We start from the raw sequence: 17,225 nt of genomic DNA, 5'->3' as shown, positions 1-17,225 counted from the left end.
AGTGCTCCTCTGAGTGTTGGTCCAAACTAGAGCCCTGTGCAGTGCCCCCTCGGGGAAACTCGAGGTTTGGTTTTAGTTGTATGGAGAGCTCATCTGAGTGTGCCCTGAGAACGAGATATGTGCAGCTCCTATCGGGATTTATCGGCACATTCGGGCGGCTTTGCTGGTCTTGTTTTACCATTGTCAAAATGTCTTGTAACCTGGATTCCGAGTCTGATCGGGTTGTCCTGGGAGAAGGAATATCCTTCGTTGACCGTGAGAGCTTGTGATGGGCTAAGTTGGGACACCCCTGCAGGGATTTGAACTTTCGAAAGCCGTGCCCGCGGTTATGGGCAGATGGGAATTTGTTAATGTCCGGTTGTAGAAAACCTGAAGTTGATCTTAACTAAAATACATCCAACCGCGTGTGTAACCCATGATGGTCTCTTTCGGCGGAGTCCGGGAAGTGAACACGGTGTTGGAGTTATGCTTGACGTAGGTTGTTCTAGGATCACTTCTTGATCATAGTTTCTCGACCGTGCTTTGCCTTCTCTTCTCGCTCTCATTTGCGTATGTTAGCCACCATATATGCTAGTCGCTTGCTGCAGCTCCACCTCATACCTTTTACCCTACCTATAAGCTTAAATAGTCTTGATCGCGAGGGTGTGAGATTGCTGAGTCCCCGTGACTCACAGATACTTCCAAAACCAGTTTGCAGGTGCCGATGTTACCGAGCAGGTGACGCAACCAAGCTCAAGGAGGAGCTCGATGAAGATCTTGTCCTTTGTGTTGTTTCGTTCTAGTTGATCAGTAGTGGAGCCCAGTCGGACGATCGGGGATCTGTGTAGCATTTGGGGTAGTCTTCTTTTATTTTGGTTCCGTAGTCGGACCTTGATTGTAGTTTGATGTAATGCTTTATTCATGTAATTGTGTGAAGTGGCGATTGTAAGCCAACTATGTATCTCTTTCCCTTTATGTATTACATGGGTTGTGTGAAGATTACCTCACTTGCGACATTGCTTTCAATGCGGTTATGCCTCTAAGTCGTGCTTCGACACGTGGGAGATATAGCCGCATCGAGGGCGTTACAAGTTGGTAATCAGAGCCTTCCCCGACCTTAGGAGCCCCCTGCTTGATCGAATCGTTGGCGTTGTTGAGTCTAGAAAAATGTTTTGAGTCATTTAGGATTATATATATCGGAGAGTTAGGAATTGTTTTTACTCCCCAGTCCCTTCATCGCTCTGGTGAGGCATTCTGACGTAGAGTTTTGACTCTTCTCTTCTCAAATTTCACTAAAAAATTTAGGATCACGCGGGTATCTTGGAATCGTTCGATGGTTTTGTGACGAGAACATTGTTCTTGGTGCCTCCTGACATTTAGGGGTTGTGGCAGTGTCCCGGGGAGTTGAGCTCCGAGGTGTTGTCGTCACAATTTTATCGTTGCAGTTCTGGAATACCTGAGTTTCCGCCGACATCGAAAATCTCTTTTATGTAGTTGTTGGTGAGATAACCTCGACGCCACCCAGTACTGGGGCGGGAGTTCGGGAGTATCGCCATAACTTGTATAACGGATGCTTTTCGAAGGTTGAGGTAGATGATTTCCGAAGGTTTCTTGGTTATGTGTTAAAGGATGGATACAGCTGGATGTAGGATTTGCTAGTTTGGGTGAGATATTATGCTTCCCCTGTATCCCCAACACCTGATTGCATAACCGGAATGTTTCGGGAGTTTATAAGTGGGAATTCAAGTAGCTCTTAGGATATCTTTCCGACAGATGTATGATATGAAATTGGGGTTCGACGTCTAGTGGTCCGCCTATCCACGGTTGGTTTTACAGTGGTCTCGTTGTGTCTTAAAGAGTCCTTGGCTATGCCGACTCGGGGACGCTTCGTATGTCATGTGCACTGCCTTGTACATGATGGTGTTGTACGATCGAGCCCGTGTAGGCCCCACCACGAAAACTTCGGACGAAATCTCTATCATATGTTTGTTCCGGCTTATTTGCAAGCCAATCCTTTGTTTTGTTTTGAGTTGTGGTATTCGAGTTGCTTCGAAGTCAAATGTTGATTCCATACCTTTTCCTAAGCGGTGTTCTCATACCCCGATGTGAACACTAATCCTTCTCGATCATCGAGTTTGTCATGTCAATCCTTTTTAACCGGTGTGCTTCTCTTCTAGTGGATACAATCATTTCAACATCCGCAAGATCAATTATCAGTTCTTATCAACAGTGTTTGTTTCAGCCGTCCCCAAGTTGCCTTTGTTTTCCCGCCCACCCACCCTTTTTTCTTCAAGGAATCCGATGTCTTAATCAAGTATCCTTTATATTCTTGTGAAGTCTCTCCATTCCTTTTCCGTCAATGTTCTTATCCGGTGATTCTCAGGAAGATTCTAATGGAGCTTCAAGTTCGTCATTCTTCATTCTTTTCTTCTCCGGTGGATTCAATTCAAGCTTTTGGTGTTGATCATACCCTTTCCTCATTTCAATGCTTTCTCATGCCGGTGCAATTCTTAATCATTCACCTCTCGCTATTCATTGTTCCGGAGTGCTGAAGATATCTCGAAGATTCGTGTTTCCACTCTGCATTCGTTCAAGCTCTTTCGAGATGGGTATCTCATTCAAGCCATTTTAATTCAACCGGTGCAATCTCTCTTTTCAAGTAATCTTTTCAACGGTGTATCTTTTGAGTGGGACCTAACCCACAGGTCTTTTCCAGGATCTTACCTGACTCTTCTAATTCTCCCGGAGATATCTTAAAAATTCTTTTTGAAGTTTGACGTAATAATGAATTTTCATCAGTCAAATGCCTTTCTCCTTGATCTGTCAAATTCTTTCATCGTTGGTTCAACCTTTCTAAATTTCGTCCCGGAGTGTCTCAACAATCCTTGGTGGTGTTTCTCGTCATCATTCTCAACACTTGAAGACCGAAGAAGAGTTTTACATCCATATCTTATCCGTTCTCTCAGAGATTCGTGGCTCTAGTTCGTAACCATCCTCTCATAATCATTTTCGATTGTCAGAATTCTTTTCACCCACCCGGAGCATTTCATGAGTTGTTTTCCATTTATTTCCTCCAAAGGCCATCTTTTCAAATATTATTCATTCTCAGCTTTCAGCTATTGTTCTCCAAATCTTACCGGTGCTTCGTTCAAGTGATCTCTAATCAGTTCGTAATCTCTTCGTTCTCATGTATCTAAATTCTCTCAAGCATCTTCGTTCAATTTATAATTCTTCCCGGTGTTTCTTTATCTTCTCTTCGTTCATTTTTAATTCTTACGGTGGTTCATTCAAGAGTTCTCATCATTCGTTATCATATCAATTTATTCGTTGTTTTCAATCCTACCGGTGTTTCATTGAAGACCTTATCAAGTTATCGATATCTCTCCTAATTCTTTCTACGAGAATAAGTAGTATGCCAAATCCATTGTTTCTCATCAATCTAAATTGGTGAAGGATAAGAATAATGTAATCCTTATTCTTGTTTCATCGAGTTTATTCAATTCCTTATTTCGGAGGTTCATCAAATTCTTGTTTCCATTTGTTCATCTTTCTTTTCCTGGAGTTCCAAGTTCTCTCAATTACCTCATCACGAAGATCCATCTAAAGCATTACAAGGTTTCACCTTGTGTTTTCAACTTCTCTTTCTTTTCGGTATCCTTTTGTTTACCGAGTTCTTCATGAAGGTTCCATCATGGTGGTTCATCAAAGGATTTATTCCCTTCTCCAAGCGTTCATCAAGATTCTTTTCAGAGGAGCTCAAGAATTCTTCATCTTGCATTCCGGAGTGCAATTCTTTCTATCGTATCTTTGGAGGTGGTATTATGTCATTCTTGATAATTTGAGTTCATGTTTCGTGATTCAGATGTCGCTAAGAATGAGATATTTTAAATCCATCAATCTCTTCTTTGGAGTTATCTTGGGTTATATTTCACCTAAAGCCTTCCGTAAGGATTGTTGCTATCTATGGTGCTTATAAAGGACCCAAGTTCTTCTTCATCCTCCTGGTGAAATACTTTCTCGTCTCCTTGTTCATATCAATCCAATTCTTTTCCCGTGAGTGGCAGGTTGTCACCTCATAATTTGAGATGTATTCCATAAGACCATATCAAGCTTATTCTTTTCGTTGTTGGTTTTCCAACAACTCCGTTCTAGCATTTGTTGTAACCGTGCTCTCTCAAGATCTTGTTTCCCTTCGTTCCGGAGGCATTGTGATGTTGCTCTCTGCAACCCATCTTCTTGTTTTGTCAGGATCGTGTTCTTTTCGTCCTTATCCTTTTAACCGGAGTGTCATGCCCACTTTTCGAGTTTCTTCCCATCCTGTCAAGTTTTGCCTCCCTTCTCAACGGGAGTGCCGCCTGAAATCGTTCTTACCCATTGTGCCATTCTTTCAATAGTTCCAGAGGCAGTGTATTGTTGTTTTCATCAAGTATCCCCTCATCTTGTCAAATTCATGTTCAATTCCTTCCATTTACAGTCGGAATGCTGTCCAAATTATATCATTCTTAATGCTTCTCTATCTTGTTTTAACCGGAGTGGTTTCAATATATATCTTGCCCTTCAACATAAAGGTTTTTCGCAATGTTCTTTGTCCCTCTTTTCTAATGGAGTGTTTTCGACTTTGTTCACCTTCGTTGTATTCTTTTCTCGAATTTGTTCAACCTCGCAAGGCTCTTTGGTTTCACTCGTTTGTCAATGAAGCAACTTAGTTTTACCTCTTCTCTTTCTCTTCCAATTTCCCTCCGGTGCCATTCTAGATCTCGGGACGAGATCCTCTCGTAGTGGCGGAGTGTTGTAATGCCCCGAGACCGATGCGCCAGGTGTCTTCTAGTTATTCGCTGTCGGCCATGTCATTTGCTTGCGTGTTGCATTTCATCATGTTCATCATGTGCATTGCATCATCATGTTTTTGAAACTTGCATCCGTCCCGGTCTTCTCGTTCCGTCCGTTGCCCGTTCTGAGCCCAGACACACTTGCACGCGCCCGCGGCATGTCCGAAATAGTATTTCATAAGTGGCCGGAAAATGTTCTCGAAATGGGATGAGAGTTGACGTGTGGTCTTATTTTAGTGTAGAGACCGCCTGTCAAGTTTCATCGCATTCGGAGATCATTTGATGCCCCAACGGATAACTATAGCGGCAGTATAGCCGGTCTAACGTCGGACGTTTTCGGTCTCCGGAAACAGTCGTCGGGCCTCCCTCTCTTCTCTTCTCTCCAGCTCGAGACCGGTCTACACAGCCCACTACCTACCGCCAGACCTCGAAACCCTCTCTGCACAGTGCATCGACCCCTCGCGCGTGTCCGAAACTTACCCGAACCCGACCCGGACAGTTGTCACCGATTGGGTCCAGATCATCCCCAAACATCTACAAAACGTCTCCGTTTTGTTAATTGGACTTCCTAACATATTTTTTCCATCCATCCGATTACGATCGGAGGGACGAGATAGCCCCTAGCCTAACCTACCCGCTATATATATTAGTCTATCCGAAGACCAAATCCCTAATTTCTAGGGATCCTCCGCCGCCGCCACTCTCTTCCATCTCCCTCGGGATCCTTTTCCGATCTGCTCCACCTCGTTTTCTGCAGCCTTAGCCCACCAGATCCGCTGGCCCAAGGCCCGCGAGGTGAGCACCAGCCAACCCATCTCTGTTTGCTTATGTGACGCCCTGGGCGCTGAATATTATCCTACGCTCACCCAGTTTCGGCCCGTGTATGTTTTTTTTCAGCTCCTGGGTTTTTTGCTAATTAGTCCAGTAAAATAGTTTTGCAGAAAAGTCCCTCTAGTTCATGCATTTAACAACTCACAAACGGTGCATCATATTAAAACAATTTATATATGAAATATGATTAGAATTGCATCTAGTTTCATAATATGTCATTTTCATCCATGGTTAAAATGTTTAAAATGCTGTTTGTTTAAATTTGCTTAAATAACTTGCTAAAATGATTTAATTCATATCTAAATAACCGTAGCTCCAAACCTAACAAACTTTATATGTAAATGGGGTAGAATTTTGCCTAGTTTAACATGGTGGCATCTCTTTGCATGGTTAAGAACTCTAAAATTATGTTTAGGGCAGAACAGCACCAAACCTAAAATATGCATATGAGGAGTTTCCGGAATTGTTGTTCGTTGCTTCCGGCCTCATTTAAACTTGCCTAGATAGGTAGTTTTCATTTGCTTCACCCTCTTGCCATGCTAACAACATTTAATCTTGTTGGGTATGTAAATAAGAGAGAACTAAATAAGTCATGTGGTGTCTCGTCAATATGCAATGGAGTTGCATGTTGAGCTCCACTTAATTTGTAGGATTGTTAGGATTGTTTGTGCTCTTTGCCATGCCATGCCATGTATCATTAAACCGAGCATGCATCATACTAGGTTGTGCATCATGCCATGTCCATGTGTTGTTTTTTTACTATGTTGTGTGCTTCTTTCCGGTGTTGCTTCTTCGGGTTGGTTCCGATAACGTCGCGTTTGTGAGGACCCGTTTGACTACGCCCGTTTGTCTTCTTCATGGACTCGTTCTTCTTCCTTGCAGGATTTCAGGCAAGATGACCATACCCTCGAAATCACTTCTATCTTTGCTTGCTAGTTGTTCGCTCTTTTGCTATGCCTATGTCGCGATACCTACCACTTGCTTATCATGCCTCCTATATTGTTTGAACCAAGCCTCTAACCCACCTTGTCCTAGCAAACCGTTGTTTGGCTATGTTACCGCTTTGCTCAGCCCCTCTTATAGCGTTGTTAGTTGCAGGTGAAGATGAAGTTTGTTCCTTGTTGGAACATGGAGATGTTGTTCCTTGTTGGACATGTTACTTGTTGGGATATCACAATATCTCTTATTTAATTAATGCATCTATATACTTGGTAAAGGGTGGAAGGCTCGGCCTTATGCCTGGTGTTTTGTTCCACTCTTGCCGCCCTAGTTTCCGTCATATCGGTGTTATGTTACCGGATTTTGCGTTCCTTACACGGTTGGGTTATAATGGGAACCCCTTGACAGTTCGCCTTGAATAAAACTCCTCCAGCAATGCCCAACATTGGTTTTACCATTTGCCACCTAGCCTCTTTTTCCCTTGGGTTCTGAGACTCAAGGGTCATCTTTATTTAACCCCCCCGGGCCAGTGCTCCTCTGAGTGTTGGTCCAAACTAGAGCCCTGTGCAGCCCCCGGGGAAACTCGAGGTTTGGTTTTAGTTGTATGGAGCTCATCTGAGTGTGCCCTGAGAACGAGATATGTGCAGCTCCTATCGGGATTTGTCGGCACATCGGGCGGTGTTGCTGGTCTTGTTTTACCATTGTCGAAATGTCTTGTAACCGGGATTCCGAGCCTGATCGGGTCTTCCCTAGAAGGAATATCCTTCGTTGACCGTGAGAGCTTGTGATGGGCTAAGTTGGGACACCCCTGCAGGGATTTGAACTTTTGAAAGTCATGCCCGCGTTATGGGCAGATGGGAATTTGTTAATGTCCGGTTGTAGAAAACCTGAAGTTGACTTAATTAAAATACATCAACCGCGTGTGTACCGTGATGGTCTCTTCTCGGCGGAGTCCGGGAAGTGAACACGGTATTGGAGTTATGCTTGACGTAGGTTGTTCTAGGATCACTTATTGATCATAGTTTCTCGGCCGTGCTTTGCCTTCTCTTCCGCTCTCTTTTGCGTATGTTAGCCACCAAATATTCTAGTCGCTTGCTGCAAGCTCCACCTCATACCTTTTCCCTACCTATAAGCTTAAATAGTCTTGATCACGAGGGTGTGAGATTGCTGAGTCCCCGTGACTCACAGATACTTCCAAAACCAGTTTGCAGGTGCCGATGTTACCGAGCAGGTGACGCAACCAAGCTCAAGGAGGAGCTCTATGAAGATCTTGTCCTTTGTGTTGTTTTCGTTCTAGTCTATCAGTAGTGGAGCCCAGTCGAGACGATCGGGGATCTGTGTAGCATTTGGGGTAGTCTTCTTTTATTTTGGTTTCGTAGTCGGACCTTGATTGTATCTGTTATGTAATGCTTTATTCATGTAATGTGTGAAGTGGCGATTGTAAGCCAACTATGTATCTCATTTCCCTTTATGTATTACATGGGTTGTTGTGAAGATTACCTCACTTGCTAACATTGCTTTCAATGCGGTTATGCCTCTAAGTCGTGCTTCGACACATGGGAGATATAGCCGCATCAAGGGCGTTACAACGTGCGTAGGCAGGCCTACCCAGGATAGAGTGGTAAGCACTTCAGAAGACTACCACCTCAAAAGTCAACCGTTCCTTCCGGAAGTTCATCTCTTCGCCGAAAAAGGCGTCGAGGGCGACATGTCCGAGTGATTTGGCTTTCTTCTCGGGGATTACCCCGTGGAACTGCATGTTGCTATTGCTGAGCCGGGACATCGGGATTCCCATTGCCTCCAGTTTGTCGGCATAAATGATGTTGAGCCTGCTGCCACCGTCCATTAGGACTTTGCGCAATCAGACTCCTCCAACAGCTGGTTCAACCACCAAAGCCTGCCGCCCGAGGGTCGGTATGTGGGCTGGGTGGTCCGACTGATAGAAGGTCACCAACATCTTGGACTAGTCGAGGAATTTGGGGGCAGTCGGAATTGCCATGTTGACCTCTCGGTTGATAACCTTGAGGCGACTCTTGCTTTCGACATCGGCAAAGATCATCAAGACTTTCTCGATGTTGCGGTACCCAGAAGTACCCTTTCCTCTGTCGTCATCGTCGTCTTCATACTTATCCCCAGAGGAATCTTGCCGCATCTCTTGCTTCAGGAGTCGGCACTCCCGAGTGGTATGCTTCGGCAAAATTAAATTGCCCTCCTCGTTGTTCTTCATATGGATCTGGCAGGGTCGATCGAGGATTTTACTCTTCAAGGCGACTTGCTTCTTCCCCTTCTAGTCTTTCTTCTGCTTTTGGAAGCTTTTGCATTTACCTTGGACGGCCAGGGCCGCATCCTCAGCGCTCCATCCAGCTTCAGCCTTCCGCTTGTGCTTCTTTCCCTCGTTTAGTGCAAGTTGGATTTAATTGAATATGATTGCACGGTGAAAGTTCAAAAATGGTGTGTTCGTTGCATTCGATCAGGGTCGATAGATGTGTCAAGTTTAGTAGTTCGACGCATTTTTCGATGAAGAATGCAACATTTGAAGTTTTTTGTTTGTTTGAAATTGCCCGTTTCTTGTTAAAATATACTCTTGGGTGCTGATAATCATCTAAACACTAAAAGATAGTAGAGCATGTAATGTTTGCTGAATCAAAGCTCTGACGTAGTATTCTGCCTATTTTATTCCATGCGCTGATCAGAAACAAAACCAAGGACTGCTTGGTAGAATGAGTGACAGCTGTCGTATACCAATAATCATCTAAGACTAAAAAATAGTTGAGCATGTGATGTTTGCTTGCTAAATCAAAGCTCTGACATAGTATACTGCCTCTTTCTTTTCATGCGCCGACCATAACTAAAATTAAGGACCATCGGGTAAGACAAGCGACAACTCTGTAGGATAGGCAAGGAATTAATCCCCGTGCAGGTTCGCAACATCGTTGTCTAGCATGCTCGGGGAGGTCGTGTGGATGGATAAGGGAACATAGGATCCGGGAGGCGTTCGCGACGACAACTTCCATTTTACCGAAAGATCTCATTTGCCAACGTGGTTGTGTTCTCTGCTTTAGCACGCGTGCTCAAAATCTAGCGGTGAAAAGGACGTTCAACCCAGATTTTTAAAATCTGAGCGTTCGGTAGTATCGATATAAACTCGCAAATTGGTACTTTCTTCAGTCCTTTTTACTCCACGTATTAGATTTGTGATTTATATTAAAAAAATACCAACATCTATAATATCAAATATATATACTATGAATTACATATTATAAAGAATCTAACGATATTAATTAGGCATTATGAATGTTAATATTTTTCTACAAGCTTGATTGAAATAGAGATGATTTAATTTCAGATAAAACTTATATATATATGCAAACTAAAAAAGACAATAGAGAGTACGATCTTTCACCAAGGAAGAAATAGGGGCAGCCGTGTTGGTGCAGGTATCCACGGCCGGCAAAATTTCGTGTTTTGACCCTTTTCCGAAACCTATTCGAGATTTGACCTTAAGTTGAATTTTTTTCGAGATCTGACCCTTTTGCTACCGTCAGAGACCATGTCGGTAGGGTCTAACAGCCTACCGCTAGAGACTTGACGGTAGAAAATATCTCTACCACCAAACAAGCTGACGATAGTCTGCACAACCCTACCGTCAAGGTGCTTGGCGGTAGACACGGGCACATGCTGTGTTCAATACTTAGGCGGGTTTTGGCGGTAGGGCATGCAACCCTACTGCCAGGGTCCTTGGCGATAGGCTATTACCCTACCGCCATGGTCCCTGGCGGTAGCAAAGGGACAGATCTCAATTTTTTTTCAAACTAAGTCAGATCTCGAATAGGTTTGGAAAAAGATCAAAACATGAAATTTAGCCTCCAGGCCCGCACGTGGGACACAACTTCCTAACCAGGTCGAATCGTAGTTAATATAGGGGGGGGGGGGGGGGGGGGGCGCCCCCGTTTCTTCCGCAAACTCGAACTCTCAAACCGAGACAGCAGAGAAGGCGAGACGAGGGAAGATAACTCGGCGACCGCGCGCAGGGGTACCCGAGAGAGAAAGAGAGGGACGCGCGACGAGAAGGTGAGAGGACGGGCCACCATGAGGCGCTCCTCCAAGAAGTCGTCGTCGTCGTCCGCCGCGGCCGGTAATGCTCCTCCCCTCAACCCCCACCCCCACCCCGACCCCCATCCCCGCTCCCCTGGTTGTCTTCCTTGTTTCGTGATTAGGCTGCGTGCGAGGCCTTGCTGGTGGCCTCGGCAGGTCCCCGGTCCGTTCGTTGTCTTGCGAGATTCCGTGTGGTGCGTTGTCTCGGGAAGATCCAATCTTGAGTTGTCCTGTGCGGAAGCCTACGAGGTACGACTCGTTGATTGCCGGTATGTGGGGTTCGGATCGCTTGTTACGGGATGGGAAGGGTCGGGGTAGATTCAGGGTTTGGGAATCTGTCATGGTGGTAAAGAGAAGGAGCTGAATCCTGGGTTTGGATCGCCTGGTGCAGAATTGGGTGTGGATTCGCTAGCAGATTTACATTCGTAATGTAAGCAGATGGCAATTCATAGGTTTATTAATTGTGTGCCTACCCATGCCGAAACGCTTTGCAAGTAAAATCTAAAGAGCAGCTACCTGTTAACACCGTGTTCTGGGTTTCTGGTTCAGCTCTGCAATCTCCGCGGCGATTTGTTGTCTTTGCATCAATTTTACACCACTAATAACATAAATTCGCCATGTATCTTGTGCGGTAAATCTTTACCTTTTTTCTGTGACTACAGAAATCAGGTTAGTATAAACTACATATGGATGTATAAGTCTTTTTACAGATTTCAATACAAACTACATATGGATGTATATAGACATATGTTTGTAGATTCACTCATTTTGCTCCTGTGTAGTCCCTTATTATTGGAATGATTAATCACTACATGCTGTCTTGCTACATATCTCAAGCGATTACTTCAACTTACTCATTTGGTGGTTAGTTTGCTGCTCCCATGGGGTTTGTGCCATTTTGTAATTTGTAGTGCTGAATTTTACCCCAGTAAATGTAAAAGACAGATTAAGAAGCTTATCTTGAAATTGCGTGTGTATACATAGAAGTTTCATAAGCAACTAGAATAGCTGCCCATTGGCTCAAACTTTGTCCTAATAGGTTTTCTTTTTTAGGTTATTAAAATGTTTGTGTATTGAACTCTTGATTCTTACCTTCTCTTTAAATTTGTTGTCGCATTACTTCTTTTTCCAAATGGGTTGGTGTAGGAGCTATCATATTCTCTTTTGAGGGTATGTATATCTGAATGAGTACTAAGCAAACGATTATATTTAGGTGAGGAACAAGTAAATGAAAAACAAAACAGAAAAAGAAAAGGAGTCAGTACAAACCTGACCAGCAGGAAAGCACAACGTGGTGAGATGCATTGATTCCTTTTCTTTCTGAATTACTTGTTGAACCCTATACACTTATCCATCTGGGTGTAAGAATGTGCATGTGCGTGTTATTCAGTCATTTGGTTTATGTCAAGCTATGTGTTGGTCTTCTCCTTACTTCTGCTTCTTCCACATGCACAAGTTTTGTTTGCACATTAGAAATACCAAATGCATAATTTTTGCTTGCAAGCTAAATTCTATCATATGGTATGTGGTATGCAAAATCAAGATACTGTATATTGATAGGAAACCACATGTTCCTTAGATCTATTTGTAATAACATTTCCATTATTATCTCCAGTTCCCACTAAAGCGGTTTCAAAGGAAATAGAGCGGATTGACCAACTTTTCTATACATATGCTGATGGCTCATCCAGCATGATTGAGTAAGTTTTTTCACAGTTTTTCTCAAACACTTGCCTGTCATTATTTTTGCTGTATACTCATGGTGGTCATCCTTCCATTTAGAAATTCTATGTATACCTTCCAATTAGGGAATTATCGCACATGGTAAAAATACGAGCTGTTTTATATGAATCATTGTAAATTGTGATGTAATAGTTGTCAATGTTATGTAATCCCATTCACGAAAATGTGTATTGGTAGTTTTACATACCATTTTGATGCAGCTAGATGTCCACCACCACCACCATATTGCCCCCATTGTTTGCTCCAATGAAACTGTTGCTCGACATTATTCCAATTTTTTTTAACCTGCCTGAACAGCCCAGAAGGCATCGAAACACTCTGCTCTCATCTTGAAGTTCCACATACAGATGTTCGGATTCTGATGTTAGCATGGTATGTCACTGTTCTCTAAAATTCTTTAGTGGTGATATCATTTACCGAAATATCTAATGGACATCTATCTTGTATCAGGAAAATGGGCTGTGAAAAGCAAGGTTATTTTACTCTGGTATGCATTATATTTTTTAAACTGTTCAAAATGTTTATTGGTATGATATATCGCACTGTCTTTCTGATTTTTGACTGGTAGTACTCTGTTGATAGGATGAATGGAGAACTGGGATGAAAGCTCTGCGAGCTGATAGCATCAGTAAACTGAAGAAAGCCTTTCCTGAACTGGTCCAAGAAGTGAGTGTTCTATTCCACAAATATTTAGTAACTACTCCCTCTGTTCCTAAATATTTGTCTTTCTAGAGATTTCAACAAGTGACTACATACGGAGCAAAATGAGTGAATCTACACTTTAAAATATGTCTATATACATCCGTATGTGGTAGTCCATTTGAAATCTCTAAAAAGACAAATATTTAGGAACGGAGGGAGTAGTATATTAAATATATTTGAAAGGTTTATACTTTTCTAAGGGTGGAAATTACCTATGATGGGCCCTACTAGTTATGTTAAAACAGAATTTGAGTACGGAAGGCTTGTCATGGGAATGGAACAATGAGCTACCATTAAACGATGATACTTTTAATTGTACTGTAACCGGCTTGCTCATAACGTGTTCTTTACAAACCAGGTTACGAGGTCCTCTAATTTCCAGGATTTCTATCCATATGCGTTCCGTTATTGCCTAACAGGTAGTCACACTTGCTATTCTTATGACACATTTTTTTCCTTGATAAATACTTATGACTTGGTTGTGCACTTGTGCTTGCTCAGAGGACAAGAAGAAGTGTATAGAAATACCTGTTGCTTGTGAGTTATTGAATCTAGTGTTGAGCTTGCAGTTCCGCCCGCAGGTTGAAAAACTTATTAATTACCTTAAGGTAACGGTTGATTCAATATTTTAATTTATTGGTCCCATTCATCTAAGGGACTCGTATTTTGGTTGATGTGCTTATTTATGTGAGTTTGGGTTTCAGCATCAAAATGAGTACAAGGTTATAAACATGGATCAATGGATGGGATTTCTTCGGTTCTGCAATGAGGTCATGATTTAAACGTCAACCCCATGTCCCAGCATCTTTTTTCCCCTTTTGCTTCCTTTTTGTGTACAGTACTTAATAACATTTCCTTCTCATACTACTAACGCTGAATCACATTTCATTCAGATAAACTTCCCATCACTTGACAATTATGATGCAGACCAAGCTTGGCCTTTAATTTTAGACAATTTTGTTGAATGGTTAAGAGCAAGTGAAAATTAGCTCTGTTGTACTGAGTGGTGGTGAAGATGCAATCCAAATGTAATACTCAGAAATGTAAGTGAACTACCTTATCTTGTTACCCTATGACTTGAGATATATGGGATGTGGTATCTCTCCTAAAAAGAAATAGGAACTCCATGCAAGCATTTCTAATCAGGAAGAAGATATGGATCATTTTCCTTCAATCACACAGTTGCATTCATGCAATTTTGTTGCTGTCCTTTTTTTTCAGCACCTTGGAGAATTTTGGAGGATGCAGATCAAGCTCGTTTGTGACTGCTCTGTTCAGAGTCTGGTTTTAGAAATTATCAATCGCCTTGTAGTTTGCCTTTTGCTTTCTTTATACTTGATTTAAATACTTTGCAGGGTCATCATCTAGAATTTTACATTGTCATTCTCTATATTTGTATTATTCAATGGCTTCGTAGGTGTGTAGTTTTGAGAGCATGCAAATTTTCTGGAAGTCTTAAAAGAACATGTTGGCATATGTTGTTCCTCTCTTGCCCTGTTGGCCCATCCCATATCCCGAGAACAGATTATTTTACTGCTCCTTTTGGCCTGACGTGCATGTGGGCATAATCTACCTCGAGGCATATATATAGTTTTAAAAACCGCGCTAAACTGTCGGTCCGACCAGAAAAACAAGAAACTGGCGCCAAGTTAGTTTCAATATGTACCGGTCTCTTAGTAAAACCAAAAGTATGTTTTAAAAATTAGGCAACCTTGAGGCAAGACATGCTAAAGGCCCAATAACCAACTAGGCTAATAACATTTCATGATTTATTAATGGTTTACATACAATATTATATGTGGTCAAAAATTTCAATAATCACCTTAAATATTTGTTTTTTGTTGCAAATACCGATGAATCGACGGTCTGACAAGTAAAAACCTGAAATGAGTTTGGTTTTTGAAACTATGCCTAGAACACAAAGTAACATCTCATGCAGGTTCCCCAAATGTTATATTTAAGGGGAAATTTTAGGATTTGAGGGATCAAGGCCTACATAGCATATCCTCAAACTGTATAATCCTCAAAAATATAATTTTTCATCATGTAAACCGTAGTCATTTCACCTAGTTGTACTTAGAGCATGTATTTGCTCCTAGTGGTGTACTACTATTTTATGGAATGTAGGTAGTGGTTATGACCGATTTGATAGAAAAGAGGGGAATAGTGTGCATTTTTCGTTGGGGATTCTCTAGAATAAAACATCGTGTCTTTTTTCGATTCCTTATGCGGGATATCCAATCAATTATGTTAAGAGTAAAACGAAAGTAAAGGGAGATTGAAAGTGAATTGATGATTAGTCCGGATTTCTGTTGATTATTCGGAGGCACCCCCCCCCTCCTAACACTCCCCCTTGTACAACACCGCTCCTTGAATGTTTCATCATTGAAAACTTCTTGTACATAGATCTTCCATCTTTAGAAGTCTTTCGTATAATCTTGAGAGTCTCCCCCAAAAACCCCGTGGAAAAAATATGAGGAGAATAGAGTAGATATGTTGCTGAGTACTACTTTAAACCCAATGGGAAAAAGAATAAGGAGAAAAAGTCAACATATAATGATTATTGTCTTCTTGATAACTCATATCAGAAAACCTTTGAGAAAGGAGAAAACTCATTGATGAGTTTGGAGAACAATAAATATGCCTTGTATACTTACCTTTAAAAAACCAGTGAGAAAAAATAGAAAATATTGCATATGTCGCCTTGTTAAAACCTTTTATGAGAAACTTCGAGGGAAAGCTCATAAGGGAAAATAGTGCGATCTCATATGTCATTGAAAACTCCTTTAACACCCAATGGGAAAAATATATAAGGACAAAAAGATATGACATATCATGATAATTGTCTCTTTAACTCAATATGGGAAAATCCATAGATTTTAGAGGACAATAAATATGTCGTGTATACTTTCATAAAAACCTCGGTGGGGAAAACAGAAAGTATGACATATGATCTCATGTTGATATTACCTCATTAAAAACCTTGATGAAAACTTGTAAAAGTAAACTCATAAAGGGAAAAGGAGTATAATATGGTGCTTTGAACATGAGTAATTTAGGTGTAATTCAGGAAGATACTCCCCCGATACTTGCATATCTTGAAGCCATCAAATACCAATTCCATGAACATGTTTCTAGAATGTTGAAGTTGGCAGAGACTTCAGGTTGTCACATGATTTGACTTGCAAGATGAACAATATAAAGATATTGCTTACTATGTACCCTGTTTGCATCCAGACAACACAAGCAACATTATATTTGAGAAAATGGTTGGTGGATGTAGCCACAAAGGTATGTTTCAAAGACTTTCATGGTATGGCTACCACACCTAGGAGGAACACAAAGGTTGTGTATGATCTAACATAGTGGGGATCTGATTTATTTATCCAATGATATTGGTGTCCAGATTTCTCTGAACTGAAAACTAGGACAAGCTATTTGATGCCTTGGAGATATCAAAGATATTCTTGAGCCCCAACCAATTATGTGTGGTGGGTCCATGGCACTAGGATATGAAACTTTATGTCCCAATATCGCATTCTCATCAACTCATGGTTTTAATGGATCTTTCTCTATGTCTAAAGAATGAAGCCATGCGAGTTATGGATGCATAAGATTTGTCCACAATGAATTTTCCCAACATATTTTGAATATAGACAACATAGCGTACCATAATGTATGAGTGAAGGTGATTGAGGTTTTACCCAATCCTTCATCTCAAAATCCATCATTAAGATGATCATGTGCTTTGTCATTGCTGGAGTAATCCTTGTGTATGACAAACATGCATGGGTAATCATCATTGTAGGAGTAATCCTTGTGTATAAGAAACTCACTATGTCAGTTGTACCAAAATGTACCAACAACAATAACTCATATAGTGACTTATTGGTTTTTTACACACTGTATGTTGTGTTTTGCATTTCGATTCAGAAGTGAGATTCCATTGGGAACCATCTATGTCTGAATCTAGTGATCGACATGGATATGTAATCACTACATCTATCAACTGCATAGATAGATGATTTTGTACTGCCAATGATATAAGTTATCAGAAAGAGATTCCATCTCTAGAGCATAGTTGGGTATCCGTGTGAACCCTTGTGC

General features: G+C 41.6%; 1 protein-coding gene across 2 annotated transcripts; it reads left to right on the top strand.

Annotated features, from left to right (window-relative positions):
- The first annotated feature begins 10,522 nt into the window (after window positions 1-10,522).
- Window positions 10,523-14,594, top strand: LOC125522722 (DCN1-like protein 4). Of its 2 annotated transcripts, XM_048687759.1 has the most exons (11): window positions 10,523-10,713; window positions 11,887-11,967; window positions 12,289-12,373; window positions 12,714-12,788; window positions 12,867-12,903; window positions 12,999-13,082; window positions 13,477-13,537; window positions 13,620-13,726; window positions 13,823-13,888; window positions 14,012-14,161; window positions 14,340-14,594. In XM_048687759.1, exons 1-10 carry the CDS (start codon window positions 10,668-10,670, stop codon window positions 14,105-14,107), a joined length of 738 nt encoding a protein of 245 aa, XP_048543716.1. In that variant the 5' UTR covers window positions 10,523-10,667; the 3' UTR covers window positions 14,108-14,161; window positions 14,340-14,594. The 2 variants fall into 2 exon arrangements, with proteins under 2 accessions (XP_048543716.1, XP_048543717.1); XM_048687760.1 differs by lacking the exon at window positions 11,887-11,967.
- The last annotated feature ends 2,631 nt before the right edge of the window (window positions 14,595-17,225 follow it).

Source organism: Triticum urartu, chromosome 7, assembly GCF_003073215.2.
Source record: "Triticum urartu cultivar G1812 chromosome 7, Tu2.1, whole genome shotgun sequence".
Taxonomy (NCBI): Eukaryota; Viridiplantae; Streptophyta; class Magnoliopsida; order Poales; family Poaceae; genus Triticum; species Triticum urartu.
Note: the sequence above shows the minus strand (reverse complement) of the source record. Positions and strands in the feature narration are given on the sequence as shown.

Excerpts from the sequence above, each read along its gene's own strand:
- LOC125522722 (XM_048687759.1), top strand. The coding sequence starts at position 10,668 with ATGAGGCGCTCCTCCAAGAAGTCGTCGTCGTCGTCCGCCGCGGCCG. Across the intron at positions 12,904-12,998 it reads AGCAAGGTTATTTTACTCTG|GATGAATGGAGAACTGGGAT; the intron begins GTATGCATTATA and ends CTCTGTTGATAG. Across the intron at positions 13,889-14,011 it reads TTCTTCGGTTCTGCAATGAG|ATAAACTTCCCATCACTTGA; the intron begins GTCATGATTTAA and ends CATTTCATTCAG.